The sequence below is a fragment of the Pseudophryne corroboree genome, chromosome 6, assembly GCF_028390025.1.
Source record: "Pseudophryne corroboree isolate aPseCor3 chromosome 6, aPseCor3.hap2, whole genome shotgun sequence".
Classification (NCBI taxonomy): Eukaryota; Metazoa; Chordata; class Amphibia; order Anura; family Myobatrachidae; genus Pseudophryne; species Pseudophryne corroboree.
The window spans coordinates 401,603,767-401,626,917 of NC_086449.1; the positions used below are offsets into that span (position 1 = coordinate 401,603,767).

General features: G+C 43.2%; 1 protein-coding gene across 3 annotated transcripts in view; it reads right to left on the reverse strand.

Annotated features, from left to right (window-relative positions):
• USP6NL (USP6 N-terminal like) overlaps positions 1–23,151 on the reverse strand; it is a 427,089-nt gene that overhangs the window by 35,103 nt on the left and 368,835 nt on the right. For all 3 annotated transcript variants that reach the window (XM_063926864.1, XM_063926863.1, XM_063926865.1), the window contains exons 11-12: positions 22,249–22,314; positions 16,469–16,568 (exon numbers count right to left, since the gene is read on the reverse strand). In XM_063926864.1, the coding sequence (XP_063782934.1) occupies positions 16,469–16,568; positions 22,249–22,314 (166 nt within the window). The remainder of the gene's footprint in view (positions 1–16,468; positions 16,569–22,248; positions 22,315–23,151) is intronic.

Below are 23,151 nucleotides of genomic sequence, written 5' to 3' on the forward strand. Positions count from 1 at the left end.
GAAGTGCACTGAGAGTGAGTTCAGTGGTATGGTCCAGTACCTTAATTCAATTGATAGTCCAATCCGATTCACGTATCAAATAGATCATGACACTATGAACTTCTTGGATGTCACGATTTTTCGAGAACAAAACCATTTGGGATCTACCTTGCTTCGGAAACAGACTGATCGCAACACACTGCTCTATTCTACGAGCCATCATCCTGAGAGTTTGAAGGAGAGTATGCCAATCTCACAATTTTGCGTGTGTTGCGTAATAACTCCTCTCCTGCTACTGCAGAGTTACAACTAACAGAGATGTCTGAGAGATTTCTGGCATGAGGGTACTCACCTAAAGTTGTCTCAAGATGCCTTAGCAAAGCAAAGGCCAAATTCAACAACACCGCCCATAAGTCCGCCACAGTATTTGATCCAAGTCGGTTAATTTGTACTTCGACATTTGACACCAATGCAAGGGCTGCCGAAAAAACTATCAAAAAGTACTGGTCTATAGACCTCCTATGCATTCCTATCGCAGGGGACCAAATTTATGACAACTTTTGATGTGACCATCTCTACAACCACAAAAAGCCAACTCCACCTGGTTGACAATGAGAAAAACTGGTTGCTTTCGTTGTCCTGATTGTACAACATGTAGGTCTATGACCAGTGGATCCTCGTTTGCACATCCACATAGTGGTAAAAGGATCTCCATCAAGCATAAGTTGTCGTGTATGTCGGACTATGTGATCTATATCATTATATGCCCATGCGGGCTTTACTATGTCGGACTGACGACGCAGTGTTTTCGAGAATGTATGGCTAACCATCGTTATTCCATACGTCAGGCACTCGAGACGAATAAAACAGACAAACCGGTAGCAAAACATTGGCTACAATCTAAACACTTAGTATCCCGCCTCAAATGCCTGCTGATTGACCACATCCCCCCATCCATTCGTGGAGGTGATAGGGAAATGAAGTTAAAACAAAGCGAATCACAGTGGATTTTTGAACTGGGGACAATTGCCCCACAAGGACTCAATGAAGCGAATCCATATGGGATTTTTCCATATTGATATTTTTCCTACAGCAGAGCCTCTGTGTATGTTTATATGTGTATTTGGTCATTTTTTGTGTGCAGGCGGCCTGACGGGTCGGGCTGATACCTGACGTTTTGTCCTGGTGTCATGCCATACCTGTCGGATATATGTACTAATATTGACCAGGATTGTTTTAATGAAATTTAGTAAAAGTTATATTTTAATAGGTCTCACATTAGTAGGTTATTCTTATTGTTGATTATAGTTGTAAGTACCATCGTAATCGGAGACATTTAACATGCACTATACTGTTTAAATTTTTTATTATATACTAGGGCTGAGCCTAGTATACCTATTGATTCTACATGTTATTTTCTTTGGTGACCTGATAGGCACCTATTACGCCTGTTGTGAGCGTCACCGGGGCCGCCGGCGTTTGCCGTTTCCCTGGCAATGCTGCATTATTTCCGTCACTGAGGGTTGTTACTTCCGCCCCCCTGTATGCGTTCCAGCATCGCTGAAGCGCACGGTCACTTTTAGCCTCATTGCCCACATTGCGTTGTCTCCTTGGTTACGCAATGCTAGTTCCTGTTTGAGGTGCGTCACTTCCGCTCCTCGTGTGCGTTCCATCAGCAATGGAGCGCATGGCGACTTCCAGTCTCATGTAAATTGATATATTAAGATGCTACCTTTGCGTTCTATGTTCTGATACATTAGTATATATTGTTATGTAATGCACTGGCTTTTGCCTGGTATTTGGTTTGATGTTCTCTTCAGGTGTTAAGGCTATTTAAGCCCATTTCCTAATTGATTCCACTACAGGAAGTGATGTATTTATGTGTCTGATAGTCTCTGATTGCGGATGGTATAAATACTCCAAAGTGGGAGCTTGCTGGACATGCTGCTCCTGGTGTCCTGCTTTTTACATTACCTTATGGTGTCTTGACAAAGATCATTTGGATATGATCGAAATGTCGACTTGATGATGTGCTAATAAATGACCTTTTGACGATTTAAAAAAATGGCGAGTGCCCTCTTTTACAAAAGACTATATATATATATATATATATATATATATATAAAACTCCAACTCAGCCGGCACTCACATAATGAAGAATAAATGCCCCGGTGTCCAGTTCACAAAACATCCATAAATATCCAAAATAAACGGCACTCAGGGACTGTCATATATGCAAAAGATATATTGAAGTTAGATCTAACTTCAATATATCTTTTGCATATATGACAGTCCCTGAGTGCCGTTTATTTTGGATATATATATATATATATATATATATATATATATATATGTGTGTGAAGTAACAGAAAACCAGGCGCTCTGGTACAGACGTGAATTAAGAAGCAATATTGTCTATCCAGTGCTTAGGAGAGAAGGATAGGTATACTCGATGTTCTTATACACTCCTCATTTGCTATATGAGTGGCAGCTCATAAAACAAAGTAGGTGCTTGGTGGGCACGAAAAAATTAAATTTTGAGAAATAGTGGATATAAGCGCCCAAGAGTGTAGGTATATAATGGAGTATATTGAACATAGAGTATGCAAAAGAAAAAACTGGTACACACTGCTGTTTTTTCTTTTGCATACTCTATGTTCAATATGACGGCCATCTGATTGAAGTTCCATCAACCAGATAAGTGTATTGGATCTATACCATTATCACATTTCCTTATATACTCCATTATATACCTACACTCTTGAGCGCTTATATCCACTATTTCTAAGAACAAATATATGTATATATATATATATATATATATATATATATATATATATACACAAATGGGGGGGATGGGGGGGTTTAGCGACCACTGGTGTCTAAAAATGATAAAAAATTCACACTATAGGTGAATAAGTAAAATATAAAATACAGTTTATTCACGTACAAATTTAAAACAACAAATCTTTTTCTAAAAAATGGGATAAAATGTATACACACATATATAATACCAGTTAAAATGTATAAATAATAAAAATGTTCTTAACTTGGTATGCAGTCACTGCCAGGTTGCCCATATTTTACTTATTCACCTATAGTGTGAGTTTTTTTTATCATTTTTAGACACCAGTGGTCGCTAACCACCCCCCCCCCCCCCCATTTGTGTATTTAATTTTATGCTCCAGGGAACCGCCATCCCTGTCTGGGGGTAAGCAGACGCCCTTTTAAACTTCTAGGGAGTGTCAGATTCATTTGTATGGTACATTTCACATTCAGGATACATAAACGTTGGTGAACACAAGTGGCGCAATAATTCCTTTCTATTTGTAATATATATATATATATATATATATACACACACACACACACATATATATATATATACACATACACACATATATATATATATATATATATATATATATTTATATTGTGAGAAATGGTGGATATAAGCGCCCAAGAGTGAAACTGGAAAATATCCAGCAGTGCCATCTGATCACAAATGGCAGAAACCAGTGGGACCTAGGTACACCCATCTTCTGTTCGGAGAAGTCTGGCCAGTTGTTGTCTTCGCGGAAGAATTGCAGCCAAATAGCCATTCCTTCAACGTGGAAACAAGGCCAAGCGACTCAACTATGCATAAAAACATAGGAATTGGGGTGCAGAAATATTGGCAGCAGGTGCTCTGGACTGATGAGTCAAAATCGGAAATATCCGGCTGTAACAAAATGCAGTTGTTGTTTTTTTGACAAAGAGCTAAACAGTCGTACAATAATGAGTGCCTGCAGACAACAGTGAAGCAATGTGGTGGTTCCTTGCAAGTTGGGGGCTGAATTTCAGCAAATGTAGTTGGGGATTTGGTTAGGAGTAATGATGTCTTCAATGCTGAGAAATACAGGCAGATACTTATCCATCACGTAATACCATCAGGGAGGTGTCTCATTGGCTCCAAATTTATTCTGCAGCAGAACAACTACCCCAAACATACAGCCAATGTGTCAGGATTATGATTTTGTCTGTTCCCGGAGGGGGCACTAGTGGGTCAGTGTTGGAATAACGTATGAAGCGTGGAGACTGAATAAAGTCCTGCGCATATGCGCTGATGTTTAATAAACACAAAGGTCACAGAACAATAATATAATAATAAATGGTACGTAGCATTGGTAGTAGCAGAACTGAAATTATAAACGGTAACTGAATCCAAGGTGGTAATAAAAAGTCTCTGGCAACACAAATATATATTGGTGACAAGTTGATGGCAAAATGCAGAAGGTTTAAAGCAAGTAAAGTCACTGGTAACTAGTGATGAGCGGGTTCGGATCCTCGGGATTCGAACCCCCCCGAACTTCACCCATTTTACACGGGTCCGAGGCAGACTCGGATCCTCCCGCCTTGCTCGGTGAACCCGAGCGCGCCCGAACGCCATCATCCCGCGGTCGGATTCTCGCGAGATTCGTATTCTATATAAGGAGCCGCGCGTCGCCGCCATTTTTCACTCGTGCATTGGAGATGATCGTGAGAGGACGTGGCTGGCGTCCTCTCAGGTTCTATGTTCAGTGGGCTGCAAATTGTGCTGCAAATATCTGTGCTCAGTGTGCTGCAAATATCTGTGCTCAGTGTGCTGCAAGTGCAAATATCTACGTTCTCTGCCTGAAAAACGCTCCATATCTGACTGTGCTCAGTGTGCTGCAAATATCTGTGCTCAGTGTGCTAATTGCTTAATTGTGGGGACTGGGGACCAGCAGTATTATATAGTAGGAGGACAGTGCAGAGTTTTGCTGACCAGTGACCACCAGTATTATACGTTCTCTGGCTGAAAAACGCTCCATATCTGTGCTGCATTGTAGTATATGGTAGGAGGACAGTGCAGAATTTTGCTGACCACCAGTATAACTATATATAGCAGTACGGTACAGTAGTCCACTGCTCTACCTACCTCTGTGTCGTCAAGTATACTATCCATCCATACCTGTGGTGCATTTCAGTTTTGCACAGTTTGCTGACCACCAGTATATACTATATAGCAGTACGGTACAGTAGTCCACTGCTCTACCTACCTCTGTGTCGTCAAGTATACTATCCATCCATACCTGTGGTGCATTTCAATTTTGCACAGTTTGCTGACCACCAGTATATACTATATAGCAGTACGGTACAGTAGGCCACTGCTCTACCTACCTCTGTGTCGTCAAGTATACTATCCATCCATACCTGTGGTGCATTTCAGTTTTGCACAGTTTGCTGACCACCAGTATATACTATATAGCAGTACGGTACAGTAGGCCACTGCTCTACCTACCTCTGTGTCGTCAAGTATACTATCCATCCATACCTGTGGTGCATTTCAGTATAGCACAGTTTGCTGACCACCAGTATATACTATATAGCAGTACGGTACAGTAGGCCACTGCTCTACCTACCTCTGTGTCATCAAGTATACTATCCATCCATACCTGTGGTGCATTTCAGTTGTGCGCAGTATATATAGTAGTAGGCCATTGCTATTGATATATTACTGGCATATAATTCCACACATTAAAAAATGGAGAACAAAAATGTGGAGGGTAAAATAGGGAAAGATCAAGATCCACTTCCACCTCGTGCTGAAGCTGCTGTCACTAGTCATGGCCGAGACGATGAAATGCCATCAACGTCGTCTGCCAAGGCCGATGACCAATGTCATAGTAGAGAGCATGTAAAATCCCCCCAAAAAAGCTAAGTAAAATGACCCAAAAATCTAAATCAAAATCATCTGAGGAAAAGCGTAAACTTGTCAATGTGCCATTTACGACACGGAGTGGCAAGGAACGGCTGAGGGCCTGGCCTATGTTCAAGGCTAGTGGTTCAGCTTCACATGAGGATGTAAGCACTCATCCTCCTGCTAGAAAACTTAAGAGTTAAGATAGCAAAAGCACAGCAAAGAACTGTTCGTTCTTCTAAATCACAAATCCCCAAGGAGAGTCCAATTGTGTCGGTTGCGATGCCTGCACCTCTTTTTTTCTTTCATTTTTCTTTGCATCATGTGCTGTTTGGGGACTATTTTTGGAAGTGCCATCCTGTCTGACACTGCAGTGCCACTCCTAGATGGGCCAGGTGTTTGTGTCGGCCACTTGGGTCGCTTAGCTTAGTCATCCAGCGACCTCTGTGCAAATTTTAGGACTAAAAATAATATTGTGAGGTGTTCAGAATAGACTGAAAATGAGTGGAAATTATGGTTATTGAGGTTAATAATACTATGGGATCAAAATGACCCACAAATTCTATGATTCAAGCTGTTTTTGAGGGTTTTTTGTAAAAAAACAACCTAATCCAAAACACACCCGAATCCGACAAAAAATTTTCAGGGAGGTTTTGCCAAAACGTGTCCGAATCCAAAACACGGCCGCAGAACCGAATCCAAAACCAAAACCCGAAAAATTTCCGGTGCACATCACTACTGGTAACACAAACGTGAAATAACTTGATAAATGCAAATGGTTTGGAAAACAGAACTCCGGTAATACTTGTAATAGCACACAGCCTCTGTAACATAAAAGTTCTTTAGCCAAGCAAGGCCCAGGCAGGAGACAGTCTTAACTCAGCATGCTTGTTAAGTGCTGGATGCAATGCACGGAATGGAATGCTGGTAATAAGGTGCACAAGTTAGGCAATGAATAACACCTGAGGAGAGTCTCTTACTGCTGATGAACTGTGGCAGGCTGTGGCTGGAGTTTGTAGTTCCACATGAACACTGGAACAGGGAAACAACTTGGAAATGCCAGAAATAGGAGATCGCTGGAAACAGGGGATTGCAGACTGGAACTGGAAACTGGAATGAAACTGCTGGAACCTGTAGTTCCACGGGTCCAATACAATGGGGAATCTCTGCAGACAGAGGGCTGAAGACAGGAGACGCCTGTTCAAAGGATGTGACGCGTTGTCCAAGGCCATGAGACTGAGCCAGGAACTGGAGTTTATACCCCTTGGTCTGTGATGATTGGATGTTGCATCTCTGTGAGAACACACCCCGCTGGATTGGGTGTTCAGATCAGCTGTGAGTTAGTTGAAGCACTGTGTACTCCAGGCCGCAGTAGACTGAAAACTGGAACTGGAACAGAACTGAACTGCTGGAACCTGTAGTTCCACAGTAAGTGATGCGATGGAGAATGCAGATTCCTGACACAATGTCATTAAGAACAAGCTTCAGCATAAAGAACAACAAGAAGTCCTGGAAGTGACAATGTGTCCCCCACAGAAGCCTGATGTCAACATCATCAAGTCTGTCTGGGATTACATGAAGGATTTGATCAAGCCTACATCCACAGAAGATCTGTGGTTAGTTCACCACAATGTTTGGAACAACAACCCTGCAGAGTTCCTTCAAAAACTGTGTGCAAGTGTACCTAGAAGAATTGATGCCGTTTTGAAAGCAAATGGTGGTTACACCATATATTGATTTGATTTAGATTTCTCTTCTGTTCAACCACTTTGCATTTTGTTAATTTTTAACAATAACTATTAACACTTCTATTTTTAAAGCATTTTTGAATTAATGGTGGTAAGGGAACAAAACAAAATAAAATAATTTTAAAGAAAAACATAATTTTGTCCCGACATGCTGAGCTACTGTACAAGTCAAGGATTCAGAGATTAAACAGATGTCCCATTGGAAGTGCCTAGGCCCATCTTATGTGGGAAGATTTTATTGAAGCTTTGGGTTCTCCAATCAAATACAGTAGATCAGGGGTATTCAAATGGGGTTTCTCAAAGGATCAATAGTAGTTCTTGTTTTCCAGATCTCCTAGCTGGTGCACAGGTGTACTCAGGGCTGGACTGTCCCACAGGGGTGCAGGGGAAACCCCCGGTGGGCCCCACTGCCTGTGGGAACACCTCCTCCTCTAGGGATCAGGTTCCAGACTGTGCACTTGAGATTATACCTATATTACCTCATACTGCACGGTGTAGTTTCTACAATGCATTGCTGTCATTCATCTGGTACATTATCATGCATGCACTAGCAATATTTACTAGATATTTATCAAGGGGCCTCTGTGGCAGCTGGCCACACCCACTCTGGAGAAAGGCCACACCTCTAAATATGGGCCCCTACTGCTGCATTTCCTGGTGGGCCCTTCATGCCGCAGTCCGACACTGGGTGTATTCATTAATTACACATTTGAAAAGATGCACAGGTGGTCTAGAAAAAAAATAAGATTTTACTTACCGGTAAATCTTTTTTTCGTAGTCCGTAGTGGATGCTGGGGACTCCGTAAGGACCATGGGGAATAGACGGGCTCCGCAGGAGACAGGGCACTTTAAGAAAGAATTTGGATACTAGTGTGCTCTGGCTCCTCCCTCTATGTCCCTCCTCCAGACCTCAGTTAGAGAAACTGTGCCCGGAAGAGCTGACAGTACAAGGAAAGGATTTTGGAATCCAGGGCAAGACTCATACCAGTCACACCAATCACACCGTATAACTTGTGATAAACTTACCCAGTTAACAGTATGAACAACAACGGAGCATCAGATCAACCATGATGCAACCAAACATAACCCTTAATTAAGCAATAACTATATACAAGTATTGCAGAAGAAGTCCGCACTTGGGACGGGCGCCGTAAAATCTTATTTTCTCCAACGTCCTAGTGGATGCTGGGGACTCCGTAAGGACCATGGGGATTATACCAAAGCTCCCAAACGGGCAGGAGAGTGCGGATGACTCTGCAGCACCGAATGAGCAAAAACAAGGTCCTCCTCAGCCAGGGCATCAAACTTGTAAAACTTTGCAAAAGTGTTCGAACCTGACCAAGTAGCTGCTCGGCAAAGCTGTAATGCCGAGACCCCTCGGGCAGCCGCCCAAGAAGAGCCCACCTTCCTTGTGAAGTGGGCTTTTACGGATTTTGGAAATGGCAATCCAGCCGCAGAATGAGCCTGCTGAATTGTGTTACAGATCCAGCGAGCAATAGTTTGCTTTGAAGCAGGGGCACCCAAGCTTGTTGGATGCATACAGGATAAACAGCGACTCAGTTTTCCTGACTCTAGCCGTTCTGGCTACATAAACCTTCAAAGCCCTGACCACATCTAGTAACTCGGAATCCTCCAAATCACGAGTAGCCACAGGCACCACAATAGGTTGGTTCATATGAAAGGAAGACACCACTTTTGGCAGAAATTGTGGACGGGTCCGCAATTCTGCCTTGTCCATATGAAAAACCAGATAGGGGCTTTTATGTGACAAAGCCGCTAATTCTGACACACGCCTAGCTGACGCCAAGGCTAATAGCATGACCACCTTCCACGTGAGAAATTTTAACTCCACGGTTTTGAGTGGCTCAAACCAGTGTGACTTCAGGAAACTCAACACCACGTTAAGATCCCAAGGTGCCACTGGAGGCACAAAAGGGGGATGAATATGCAGCACTCCCTTTACCAACGTCTGGACTTCAGGAAGAGAAGCCAGTTCTTTTTGAAAGAAAATGGATAGAGCCGAAATCTGGACCTTAATAGAACCTAATTTCAGGCCCAAAGTCACTCCCGACTGTAGGAAGTGAAGGAAACGGCCCAGCTGGAATTCCTCCGTAGGGGCATTCCTGGCCTCACACCAAGCAACATATTTTCGCCACATACGGTGATAATGTTTAGCCGTCACGTCTTTCCTAGTCTTAATCAGCGTAGGAATAACCACATCCGGAATGCCTTTTTCTGCTAGGATCCGGCGTTCAACCGCCATACCGTCAAACGCAGCCGCAGTAAGTCTTGGAACAGACAGGGCCCATATTGCAGCAAGTCCTGTCTTAGAGTTAGAGACCATGGGTCCTCTGTGAGCATTTCTTGCAGATCCGGATACCAAGTCCTTCTTGGCCAATCCGGAACCATAAGTATTGTTCTCACTCCTCTTTTTCTTATGATTCTCAGCACCTCTGGTATGAGAGGAAGAGGAGGAAATACATAAACCGACTGAAACAACCACGGTGTCACTAGTGCGTCTACAGCTATCGCCTGAGGGTCTCTTGACCTGGCGCAATATCTCTGTAGCTTTTTGTTGAGGCGGGATGCCATCATGTCCACCTGTGGCAGTTCCCACTGCCTTGCAATCTGCGTGAAGACTTCTTGATGAAGTCCCCACTCTCCCGGGTGGAGGTCGTGCCTGCTGAGGAAGTCTGCTTCCCAGTTGTCCACTCCCGGAATGAACACTGCTGACAGTGCGCTTAGTGATTCTCCGCCCAGCGAAGAATTCTGGTGGCTTCTACCATCGCCACCCTGCTCCTTGTGCCGCCTTGGCGGTTTACATGAGCCACTGCGGTGATATTGTCTGACTGAATCAGAACCGGTTGGTTGCGAAGCAGGGTCTCCGCTTGACTTAGGGCGTTGTATATGGCCCTTAGTTCCAGGATATTGATGTGAAGGCAAGTCTCCTGCCTTGACCACAGCCCTTGGAAATTTCTTCCCTGTGTGACTGCCCCCCACCCTCGGAGGCTTGCATCCGTGGTCACCAGGACCCAGTCCTGAATGCCGAATTTGCGACCTTCGAGAAGGTGAGCACTCTGCAGCCACCACAGGAGAGACACCATGGCCCTGGGGGATAGGGTGAATAACCGATGCATCTGAAGATGTGATCCGGACCACTTGTCCAGTAAGTCCCATTGGAAGGTCCTCGCATGGAACCTGCCGTAGGGAATGGCCTCGTATGATGCCACCCTCCTTCCCAGGACTCGAGTGCAGTGATGCACTGACACCTGATTTGGTTTTAATAGATTCCTGACCAGTGTCACGAGCTCCTGAGCTCTCTCTATCGGAAGATAAACCCTTTTCTGGTCTGTGTCTAGGATCATGCCTAGGAGAGGCAGATGAGCTGTAAGAACCAACTGCGACTTTGGAATATATAGAATCCAGCCGTGTTGCCGTTACACTTCCAGAGAAAGTGATACGCTGTTCAGCAACTGCTCTCTTGATCTCGCTTTTATGAGGAGATCGTCCAAGTACGTGATAATAGTGACACCTTGCTTCCGCAGAAGCACCATCATTTCCGCCATTACCTTGGTGAATATTCTCAAGGCCGTGGAGAGACCAAACGGCAACGTCTGAAATTGGTAATGACAATCCTCAATTCTGAGGTACGCCTGATGAGGTGGATAAATGGGGACATGAAGGTATGCATCCTTTATGTCCCGAGTCACCATAAAATCTCCCCCTTTCAGGCTTGCAATGACCGCTCTTAGCGATTCCATCTTGAACTTGACCCTTTCCAGGTATATGTTCAGGGATTTTAATTTCAATATGGGTCTGACCGAACCGTCTGGTTTCGGGACCACAACATGGTTGAATAATACCCCCCTCCTTGTTGAAGGAGGGGAACCTTGACCACCACCTGTTGAAGATACAATTTGTGAATTGCAGTTAACACTGTTTCCCTCTCGTGGGGGGAAGCCGGCAGGACCGTCAGTGAGGGAGCATCTTCTCAAAGTCCAGCTTGTATCCCTGAGACACAATATCTATTGCCCAGGGATCTAACAGGGAGTAAACCCACTTGTGGCTGAACTTACGAAGGCGTGCCCCCACCGGGCCTAGCTCCGCCTGTGGAGCCCCAGCAACATGCGGTGGATTTTTGTAGAGGCAGGGGAGGACTTCTGTTCCTGGGAACTAGCTGTGTTGTGCAGCTTCTTTCCTCTGCCCCCGCCTCTGGCAAGAAAGGACGCACCTCGGACTTTCTTGTTACTTTATTCGAAAGGCTGCATTTGATAATGTCGTGTTTTCCTAGGCTGTGCAGGAATATAAGGCAAAATATCAGAATCACCAGCTATAGCTGTGGAGACCAGGTCCGAGAACCCTTCTCCACACAATCCTCAGCCTTCCATATGCCTCTTAAGTCGGCATCATCTGTCCAATGCATATTCTAAAGGACACGTCAAGCAGAAATCGACATAGCTTTGACTCTAGGACCCAGTATACTCATGTCTCTTTGGGCATGTTTTATATATACATATCTCTTAAGACAGCATCTTTAATATATATATATATATCTCTATATATACATATATATATCTATATGCATACTAGGGTCTCAATCTCTGCTGATAAGGTACCTGTCCACGCTGCCACAGCGCTATAAACCCATGCCGACACAATCGCCGGTCTGAGTAGTGTACCAGAATGTGCACGCTATCTGCAGGATCCCTGAGAATAGTTGTTACGTCAGGGCTACCTTTTGGGCAAACGTGACACCCTAGGGGAAGATTCCCATCATATCCTGGCCCTAGTGGGGAAAGGATACTGCCTGAGAATTTTTTGTGGGAAACTGCAGTCTCTTGTCTGGAGATTCACGCTCTTTTTCATCATGAGAGGAGGGAAATTTACCTCAGCTTTCTTCCCCTTAAACATGTGTACCCTTGTGTCAGGGACAGATGAGTCATCAGTGATATGCAAATCATCTTTTATTACAATAATCATATATTAAAAACTTTTCTGCCATTTTGGCTGTAACTTTGCATTATCGTAGTCGACACTGGAGTCAGACTCCGTGTCGATATCAGTGTCTATTACTTTAGATAGTGAGCATTCAGAGACTCTAAGGTCTCTGCGACACAGGGACAGACATGGGTAGATTTCCTGTCTGTTCTCTAATCTTTTGTGCAATAAATTCACCTTAGCACTTAATTACACATATCCAAACAGGTGTCGGCGCTGTCGACGGAGACACCCTCTCACACACATATTTGCTCCATCTCCTCCGTAGGGGAGCCTTTTACCTCAGACATGTCGACACACACGTACCGACACACCACACACTCAGGGAATGCTCCTCTGAAGACAGTTCCCCCATAAGGCCCTTTGGAAAGACAGAGAGAGAGTATGCCAGCACACACCCCAGCGCTATTAACCCAGGAATAACACAGTAACTTAATGTTAACCCAGTAGCTGCTGTTTATATTGATTTTTGCGCCTAATTATGTGCCCCCCTTCTCTTTTTACCCTCTTCTACTGTGTATCTGCATGGGAGAGCCTGGGGAGCTTCCTCTCAGCGGTGCTGTGGAGAAAAAACATGGCGCTGGTGAGTGCCGAGGAAGAAGCCCCGCCCCCTCGACGGCGGGCTTCTGTCCCGCTTTCATGTACAATTTTGGCTGGGGGCTCATACATATATACAGTGCCCAACTGTATATTATGCCAACTTTTGCCAAAGAGGTCTCTAATTGCTGCCCAGGGCGCCTCCCCCCCCCCCTGCGCCCTGCACCCTTACAGTGACCGGAGTATGTGGGTGTAGTGTGGGAGCAATGGCGCACAGCTGCAGTGCTGTGCGCTACCTCATATGAAGACTGGAGTCTTCTGCCGCCGCTTTTGACGTCTTATTGCTTCTCACGCCGGCTTGTGGCTCTGCGAGGGGGATGGCGGCGCGGCTCTGGGATCGGACGACCAAGGGTGCGTTCCTGTGTTCGATCCCTCTGGAGCTAATGGTGTCCAGTTGCCTAAGAAGCAGGACCTATCTTCTAGTGAGTAGGGCTGCTTCTCTCCCCTCAGTCCCACGTAGCAGAGAGTCTGTTGCCAGCAGATCTCTCTGAAAATAAAAAATCCTAACAAAATACTTTCTATTTAGCAAGCTCAGGAGAGCTCACTAAGGTGCACCCAGCTCGTCCGGGCACAGATTCAAACTGAGGTCTGGAGGAGGGACATAGAGGGAGGAGCCAGAGCACACCAGTATCCAAATTCTTTCTTAAAGTGCCCTGTCTCCTGCGGAGCCCGTCTATTCCCCATGGTCCTTACGGAGTCCCCAGCATCCACTAGGATGTTAGAGAAAGGAACTGTTAAGGGTCCTTTAGGCCTTGTGACAGATATTTCTCTCTTTGACATTGGTGTGAATAGCTGTAGCACAAAAATCCTGGTGTTGGCAAAATTTTATCTGAAATCTGACTCCGTTGAACTCCCAGAATGTGATTTTGCACCTGTCACCATACATATACCCTATAAATTCACTTTAGGTCTCTGTAATGTGAATGGTTTTTAGTGTATTAACAGACTGCATTCTCATGAATAGTTATAGCGACTAAAAAAAATAAAAATCTCCCCTGTGTAAAAGGTACACCCCAAGATGTAGATTTGCAGGTTCTGTTCAACACACTAGAAGACTGCTTAAGCAACACACAGTACATATGTGACAATCCTGCCACATAATGAGTAAAGCTACTGTATATTCTGAATGGAAGCCAAAAAAGAAAATGGATGCTACAAACCACTGAAATATATTTAAAAACAAAACAAAAACAACCTTACACCGTGAGCCACACCAAATAAACTGCGTGAGTCTGAGTGTTCTTTGATATTTAAAACAATTGTCTTTTTTTATTTGATCAATAGCACAATTACTCGAAAGGCCAGCTAGGAAAAGTTTATACCTACAGTATGTAGTGACAGCGCGTAATCCTTACCGAGATAGGAATAACATACTACTTAGCAGACATCTGGTGTAGCTTGTTTTATTGATCAAATAAAGGTGATCTGTCTGTTAAATACTACATGGATGGAGTCGAAAAAATATTCTCATGAGTTGCCATTTTGCTACATGCAAAGTGTAACATGCTAAAGATCAATATTATATAATAAAATATATATATATATTTTTTTTACAAACCAGTCTACATATTTCATCGGAGAAGTGTACTGTATCTCTGAGAAAATTATGAGTAATTGCGTCAGCTCTTTTAACCATATATAAAGACACTGAATTATGCAAGGTTTTTAGCCATGATTTCATTCATAGAGAACAAACTGAAATGTTCAAAGTGAATGGGAAAGACCAATTTTATACAAAGTGGAAAATAATTTGCAATGGATGATTACACAGTATTATAAGCCTGTGGTGGGTACATAAGATAATGATAATGCATCATCACAACAAAAGTGTGCTAAATACAGTCACAACGTCATAATCTAAATCCCATAACACTCAATAGCAACCACCATTGCTTCTCAAAAATGTATATTATTAATTAAAAAATGGATTATGTAAGTTTATGGTTAAAGGAAGCAACTTGCACTTCTCATCCTGCAAGACGTGTTTTCTTACATTTACAGACAGTATTGTATAGGTCAAATGACAGTATTATCTTTATCAGGTGCAGAATGGAATACTTTGCATATAGGTGGCCTATTTATTTTGATTAAATCATTTTTCTATAATCTGCATTTCACGCTCTTTGATGAAACGGCAATGGTGGCGTTTTGTCTCACATTTTATTGAAGTAAATTGCTCATGGCATTGTGCACACATGTACCTGTCATAATCAATATACCTCCTTTCCCTTATTAGTGGTTCAGCAATGCCCAGAAGATTTAGCTTTTTATAGGAAGATAAAATGAAATTCACCCTTTGGGAAACATGAATAAACACATCTTGAAGCTTCAGTTTTGTGTGGTGTAACCTTCCTTTATACAACATAGGAAGTGTATGCATATTTCAGTAGTGAGAGCACAGCACTATTTGTTCCTGACACATATCACACAACTGACTCTCTCTGACTTTATTAGAAATGGTAATTTTTAACACCACAGCAGCATAGATATCACACTCGTAAAAAACTGGTTTCCTGAAAGAATAATAGCAGTTCATAACTACACACATTAAAGAGAAATAACTGCACCAACACGGCATTTACAGGTTAATTATTAACAAATATTTCCAAACTTAATTGTAAGGTCTTTTTAAGCAAAGATCTCATTCTTACAGAGTCTCAATTTTATTTAATTATGAGATTTTTAAAATCCCCTTATTTCCTAAGTATTTTCACAATTATTTAGGATTACTTAATTTCCATAATTATTTAGGATTAGTTAACAATGCTGTTGTAACAGTTGCCTGAAGTGTTCTCTGTTTAGGTTTCTCTTCTACTGTTTACGTTTCCCTATAGTGCCCGTGCTTTGTTTTGTTTTTTATCTCCGCTTAAAGCAGCCCTGGAAAACTTGAAGGTACACTTAAGGGGGGTACACACGGAGAGATCCGTGCTTAGAAATTCAACATGGCTCTCTGCGTGTGTATGCCCATAGCGATAGCGATGCGCAGCACCGCGCTTCACTATCGCTGACTCATGCATGCCAAATCTAGTAGATCGCTCACTACACTGCTGGGTGAAGTGAGCGTCTCCCCCGCCCTTCCTCTCACTCAGCACACATCGCGCTGTGTGCTGAGCGGAGGAGAGATGTGTGCTGAGCGTTCTGTGTTATATTGCTCAGCACACATCTCCCCCGTGTGTACGGGGCTTTAAACAAAAAATAAAGGCCAGCTTACACAAAAAGCTACCAGTACCATTGTCAAAGCTATATGTAAAGGTTTTAGGAACTGAACAGAAAAGAAGGAAATAAATAATTGTGGAGGAAGTTTAACAGGACAAAGCAGCAATTCTGCGCTGCCACAGCAGATGAAAATTCAAGGTCCCACATATACTATTCAGTTAATTGAACTGTATCTCATTAACAATATATAAACCAATATGTAACAACACTTAAAATAAAAATGCCTTACTTTTATGCAGTTTTACAATTGTATAGGACATTGCAGTAAGAACTCTGTCACCTTCAAGTATGTAGATGTCCCATATCCTCAGGTTTAAGGTGAAAGGTGTCTACAAAACACAAAGAATGTTACATACTGCTGAGTATTCCCCTCTTTCTCTACATTATATCCCTTTTACTATTCCCCCTTTCTTTCTCTCCCTCTTACTCTTTTCTCACTCTCTTTCCTGCCCTCAATGTCTGTATCCGATTCTATCCTTCCCCTAGGAGACACGAGCCACATATGACTTGATATGACTTGCACAGCCAAACATGATGGCACTTTTTTTTTTTTTATCAGCACTTGATATTATCATGTAGATCATCCTTAGAATTATGGTGCGGATTGTAAACTATTACATATACTGTATGTCACAACCTACTGCATTAGATTGTTGCTGTACCGGTTTAGAAATAATGGGCTTGTTGTGAGGGAAAAGTCTGCTCCGAAATGTTGGTTTAAATTATCATAAATAAGTTACACTCATCAAAAAAATGTACATAGCAAGTGTGTTATAGTCTGTACAGTACACAATCTGAGGTGTAGTAATGGGTTAAATGTATTCTAAGGTATTAGTGTAAAATACATTTTGTAGATTGTAGTTATGGAACATACCAATGTGATTCTCAGTGATATAATCTTATCCCTTATGGATGCTAGAGAAAAAATGTATTCCTCTAACATACTTATTAGTCCTACATGAATCTATTAGACAATGCAATCACTGCTGCTGGGGTTCGGTATGTATTACCGGCAGACGGGATGCCGGCTGTCCATATCCCGACAGTGGCATCCTTCCCACCAGAATGCCAGCAGCGGGGCAAGCACTAAGTGTCACCTTGCGGGCTCGCCACAGGATCTATTCCCACTCTACGAGTGGTAATAGCCTTGGTGCGTCGGGATTCCAACTAGCGGCACTGTCAGCTGTCCGGATTTCGGTGATGGTACCCTGAACGCCGGGATCCCAGCCGCTGGAAAATTGACTACATCCCCTGCTGCTGTAGTCCTCAGACTCAGAGAAATAACTGCTTTGTGTGTAAGGTGAGAGGCAGGGGAAACACATAATATAGTGGGCCTTCCTACCTCTATGATTGTTTGTGATTATCCAGCACTTGATATATAATTATCTCCAGAATGATTGAGCAGCTACCACTGTTTGTCTGCATGTGTGAGAAGGCATTGAATGTGAGCAGCATTTGGAAGGCATGCTGTTCCTTGTAGTGCTAATGGGAGATCCTGGGGGTGGCTCCCGGGTAAGCTAGCCCTATGTCTGGATGCGTTTGAGCCTTTATCATGAGGCCTTACTGTAGACAAATCACATAGCACTATATGGGCCCTGCCATTATGTAGTGTTAGGACTGCTGATATCGAAGAAGCCTTGACGCGGCCAGTAGCTAAACATGTCTTTGCAAACGCATGTGACAAATTTCTCTGAATTTCTATTACCAGATGGGTTCAATTATGGTTACTGGTAGTTTTTAGTGTGCTAGGGCGATACTGGAGGGATTTGTGACCCCTCCCCCTTTCTAACACCTGATATAAAATTATCTCCCGGAATGATTGAGCAGCTACCGCTGTTTTTCTGAAGATGTATGATCATCTTGTCTGCCAGTGTGGGGGTGAAAACTCCCCCCTCCTGCAATGTCTGTCTGAGCACATAGTGCATAAGCTTAGTGCTGATGTGTTGAGTCTCCCTGCCCGGATGGCTACACTGCGCATGTGCGAGATCTCGCTAATCACACGGAATCTCACATGCAGCCCAGAGTCGGCACCTGTCACAGCCAGGGACAGAACTGTCTATGTTGTGGAGATAGAGCATTGACACCTGCAGCTGTCAAAATAGATAGCTGCAGGTGCCGGAACAGTCTTTTAGATAGCAGCGTTGAAAACAACAGGGCACACACCGCAGCTGTTATGCTGGGCACCCAACCCAGTGCGTATTTTACCTGCAGTAGTTAATTTGCTATAGTTTACACAGGTGTTGTGTTCAATTGTTTCAGCACGTTGCTGCAATGGTCATGCTCGTTGGCATGTGTTATGTTGTATGCCATGTTGTATGGCATGTGCGGCATAGTTGAAGTGTGAACTGGTGTGAATCTCACCATTAATTTCAAAGTAAATCCTTTTCTCGAATTGTCCGTCTCCCTGGGCACAGTTCCTATACTGAGGTCTGAAGGAGGGGCATAGAGGGAGGAGCCAGTTCACACTCTGAAAAAGTCTTAAAGTGCCCATGGCTCCTGCGGAACCGTCTATACCCCATGGTACTAAAGTGGACCCCAGCATCCTCTACGGACTAGGAGAAAAGGATTTACCAGTACGTATAAAAAGCCTGTTTTTTTTAGCAATACCCCTACAACACACAGAATTATTACAATCAAACACAAATAAAACAAGTAAGATGTTATGCATATCAAATGTACGTGGAAAAAGATACTGTTGAGTGTGAAGGGACAAAAATATATTACAGAATAGCTTCAGTTTATTTTTTATTAGGAAACATACATAGGAAAGACATCAAAACAAATAGCATAAGAGTGTATGAAGAAACCAAAACATTACAATGAAACCACAGATGGGGTGGGATGAGGAAAGGGGCATGGGTAGGCCTGCTGTCACAGTACAATAGCTAGGGTGAGTCGCAGCTGTTCTCCGGTAATCCTCTACCCACCCTATGGGGCTAATTCAGAGTTGATCGCAGCAGCAAATTTGTTAGCAGTTCGGCAAAACCATGTGCAGTGACGGGGGGGGGGCAGATGTAACACGTGCAGAGAGAGTTAGAATTGGGTGGGTTATTTTGTTTCTGTGCAGGGTAAATACTGGCTGCTTTATTTTTACACTGCAATTTTAGACTTCAGTTTGAACACACCCCACCCAAATCTAACTCTCTCTGCACATGTTATATCTGCACCACCTGCACTGCACATGGTTTTGCCCAAATGCTAACAAAATTGCTGCTGTGATCAACTCGGAATGACCCCCTATGGGCGATCAAATAATATTAGATTTGCTAAAGGGGATAATTAGACAAGGATGAAATGCAAGACTAGTGCTAGAACAATGGGGCCCTGCCAGAGAGTTTGCATTCTAAAGGGGAGTATACACAGAGAGATCCATGCTTAAATTCTAAGCTTAGAAATTAAGCACAGATCTCTCTGATTGTATCCCATAGTGATAGTGATGCCAAATCTAGTGTGTACAGGGCTTAAAAGGAAGGAGGGAACAGTTGGTGGAGAAAAGCTGGAGAGAATCACCTTTTTAGTTAACCGTGACAGCGCACTGTCTAAAATGGGGGGTGATTCCCACCTTTTCCTGTCCTCTGCAGGAAAAGGGTAAGCTGCCTGAATTCTTTTGGGAATCTGAAATTTCTTTTCAGGGTTTGACCAGACTCCCTCAAAGAGACGGTTCAGTTCATGAGATGGAGGGAAAGTTACATTAGTTTTCTTCTCTTTATTAAAGTAAGCCTTCTCCTGTGGTAAAGGAGGGGGCTCCGTAACTTCTAATACCTCCTTTATAGCAACAATCATCAATTGAATGTTTTTTGCTAACTTTGGATCTATTCCCCTGGAATCACTAGTGTCAACACAGGAATCAGAGTCCGTGTCGGTATCAGTTTGTACTACTTGTGCAAATGACCTTTTTTGTGAACCAGAAGGGTCCCCTGTGGATGAGTAGGCAGAACTATTAAAAATCACGTCTTCCACGGATTTTCTCCAGTTTTCTGCATGAGACTCAGACTTATCCAATCTCTTACTGATATGATTCACACTATCACGTAATTCTTTCACCCATTCAGGCTCGTGGAGCGACGGCAGCGCCACCACATTACAACTCTGCGTCCCTAAAATGGCTCCCTCAGGGGAAGAACTCCCTGCCTCAGACATGTCATACACGTGCACAATCACACCACAGACACTCCGGGGCTACTGGAGACAGACCCACAGTAAAATCTGTCACACAGAGACTTTCAAGCGCTTATAATGCCAATAATAGGTCTTAGCACCTAAAATATTACATTCCCCCCCCCCCCCTTTTTTTGCACCCTGATACTTGGTCAGATGTGGAGAGGAGGATCAGCCTGTCTTCCCCTGCTGCTGCTGCTGGGCGAAAATGGCGTTGAGAAGTGTGCAGGCTGTCTGAGGAAGAAGCTCCGCCCCCTGTAATGGCGCGCTTCCCGTCAGGCAATACAACTGATTTTTATACTGGCGGGGGTGTAGGACCTTGTAAAACATAGTATGCTACCTCTTGCCAGTGAGAGTAGGGTTCATGCTGCCCAGGGCGCCCCTCCCAAGCGCCCTGCCGCGCTCTGTGTTATGGATAGCATGCTCGCGCAGCGTTCCCGCTCGCTGCACGGTACCTTAAGCCGTCACGATGACCGGAGGTCCCTCTCTGCAGATTTCCGGTAACACTACTCAGCAGTCTTCTGACTTCTGGCTCTGTTAGGGGGGATGACGGCTTACTGTGGGAGTGAGCGCATAGCCGCAGCTAGTGTTCAGTACCCTTCAGGAGCTAATGGTGTCCTGTCAGCAGAAGTAGAGCCATTAAACTATATAAGAAGTTGGTTCCTACTTCTTCCCCCTAAGTCCCACGAAGCAGGGAGACTGTTGCCAGCAGTCTCCCTGTAAAATAAAAACCTAAACAAAAGTCTTTTAGTAGAACTCAGTAGACCTCCACTACAGTGCGACCAATCTGCCTGGGCACATTTTCTAAACTGAGGTCTGGAGGAGGGGCATCGAGGGAGGGGCCAGTTCACACTCTGAATAAGTCTTAAAGTGCCCATGGCTCCTGCGGAACCGTCTATACCCCATGGCACTAAAGTGGACCCCAACATCCTTTAGGACATATGCGAAAAAAACATACATCTGAATGGTGTCCAACATAATGGTGCAATTAAAATAAAGACAAACAACCAAATAGAATGACTGAAGAGAGATTTTATTTTGCTGTTGTTTCAGATTAAGGGACAGACGTACAAAGCCTTGCAGAGTGATAAAGCGGAGAGAGATAAACTACCAACCAATCAGCTCTTCTAATTTTTCAAACACAGCCTGTAACCTGACAGTTAGGAGCTGAATGGTTGGTACTTCATCTCTCGCCAAGACTTAGCACAGCACCCCTAAAAGTGCTTACAGTACTTGTCACAGCACACACTGCTTTTATACAGGTTGAGTATCCCATATCCAAATATTCCGAAATACGGAATATTCCAAAATACGGACTTTTTTGAGTGAGATAGTGAAACCTTTGTTTTTTGATGGCTCAATGTACACAAACTTTGTTTAATGCACAAAGTTATTAAAAATATTGTATTAAATGACCTTCAGGCTGTGTATATAAGGTGTATATGAAACATAAATGAATTGTGTGAATGTAGACACACTTTGTTTAATGCACAAAGTTATAAAAAATATTGGCTAAAATGACCTTCAGGCTGTGTGTATAAGGTCTATATGGTACATAAATGCATTCTGTGCTTATATTTAGGTCCTATCACCATGATATCTCATTATGGTATGCAATTATTCCAAAATACGGAAAAATCCGATATCCAAAATACCTCTGGTCCCAAGCATTTTGGATAAGGGAGACTCAACCTGTATTGCATATTTTAGTTTATAATGGGTTTCTATCCCAAAGCAACATTACGAACAACACCCTGTGCTTCTGAATATAAATGTGTAGTGGTAAAACAACTTTTTAACGGGATCGATTATGGAAATTGAAAAATAAACATTTTCTAAAAGTATTCTCACCCGATCTAGGAAGCACTGGAAAAACCATTTCATGGTGTACAGACTAGTATAGAGTTCCTGAGTTTCCTGTCCAATTAAAAACAAAAACAACTTAATTCGCCAGAGAATTAAAAAAAACATTTCAGTGCAGTCATCAAGTACAATTATCAAGTTTCTTATAAAGAGAAGATTGGTTTTGCTTTTTACATTTCAGATTAGAATTTAAAGAAAAAAAAGATCAATTTTAAAGGCAATTTCAGGTGGGTATTTTATGTAAAGTGTTCAGTGGTCAAAATATTAGAATTCTCTCAAAAACATAACATTTGCATGCAAGGCCAACAGAATAGTATCAATTACCTTGTACAGTATGTTTTCTTATTAGTCTTTCTTAATGTCAGATGATATTCTAGGAGAATGCATGTCTGCTAATTAAGACTTCTTTAGTTTAGCATTTTAGTGATAATGATCAGCATATCTTCTTAATTTTGAATGTAGGAAGGTCTGCACTATTACTGCTGTTGCTCTGTATTACAGATATAGGTCCAGATTCAGAGATAGACGGAATCGCAGAGCTGCAAACAAGCCGCTTTGCAATTTCATCCATCAAAATGCAGATGCAGCAGGGGGTGTCTATATAAAATAGACACCTACTGCATTTCATTTGCATCCAAATGCATCGTTCGTAGACGCTGCTTCAGATCACCTTCGTGACCTCAGCTTGGCCGGTTCCTAGCAGCTTGCCAGACCAGGAAGTAAGCATGCAGCCACACAGACCCCGGCCTAATCCCTCCTGGAAAACAGGGGTGACATTGGGAACACTGGCCGGGCACGCCTCCCGAACGCAGTAGCTAGCCAATCAAGCTGCGTCTGGGACTCAAGATGGAGGGCTGCAAATAGTGATGCGAGTAAGACTCTATTTTGGCA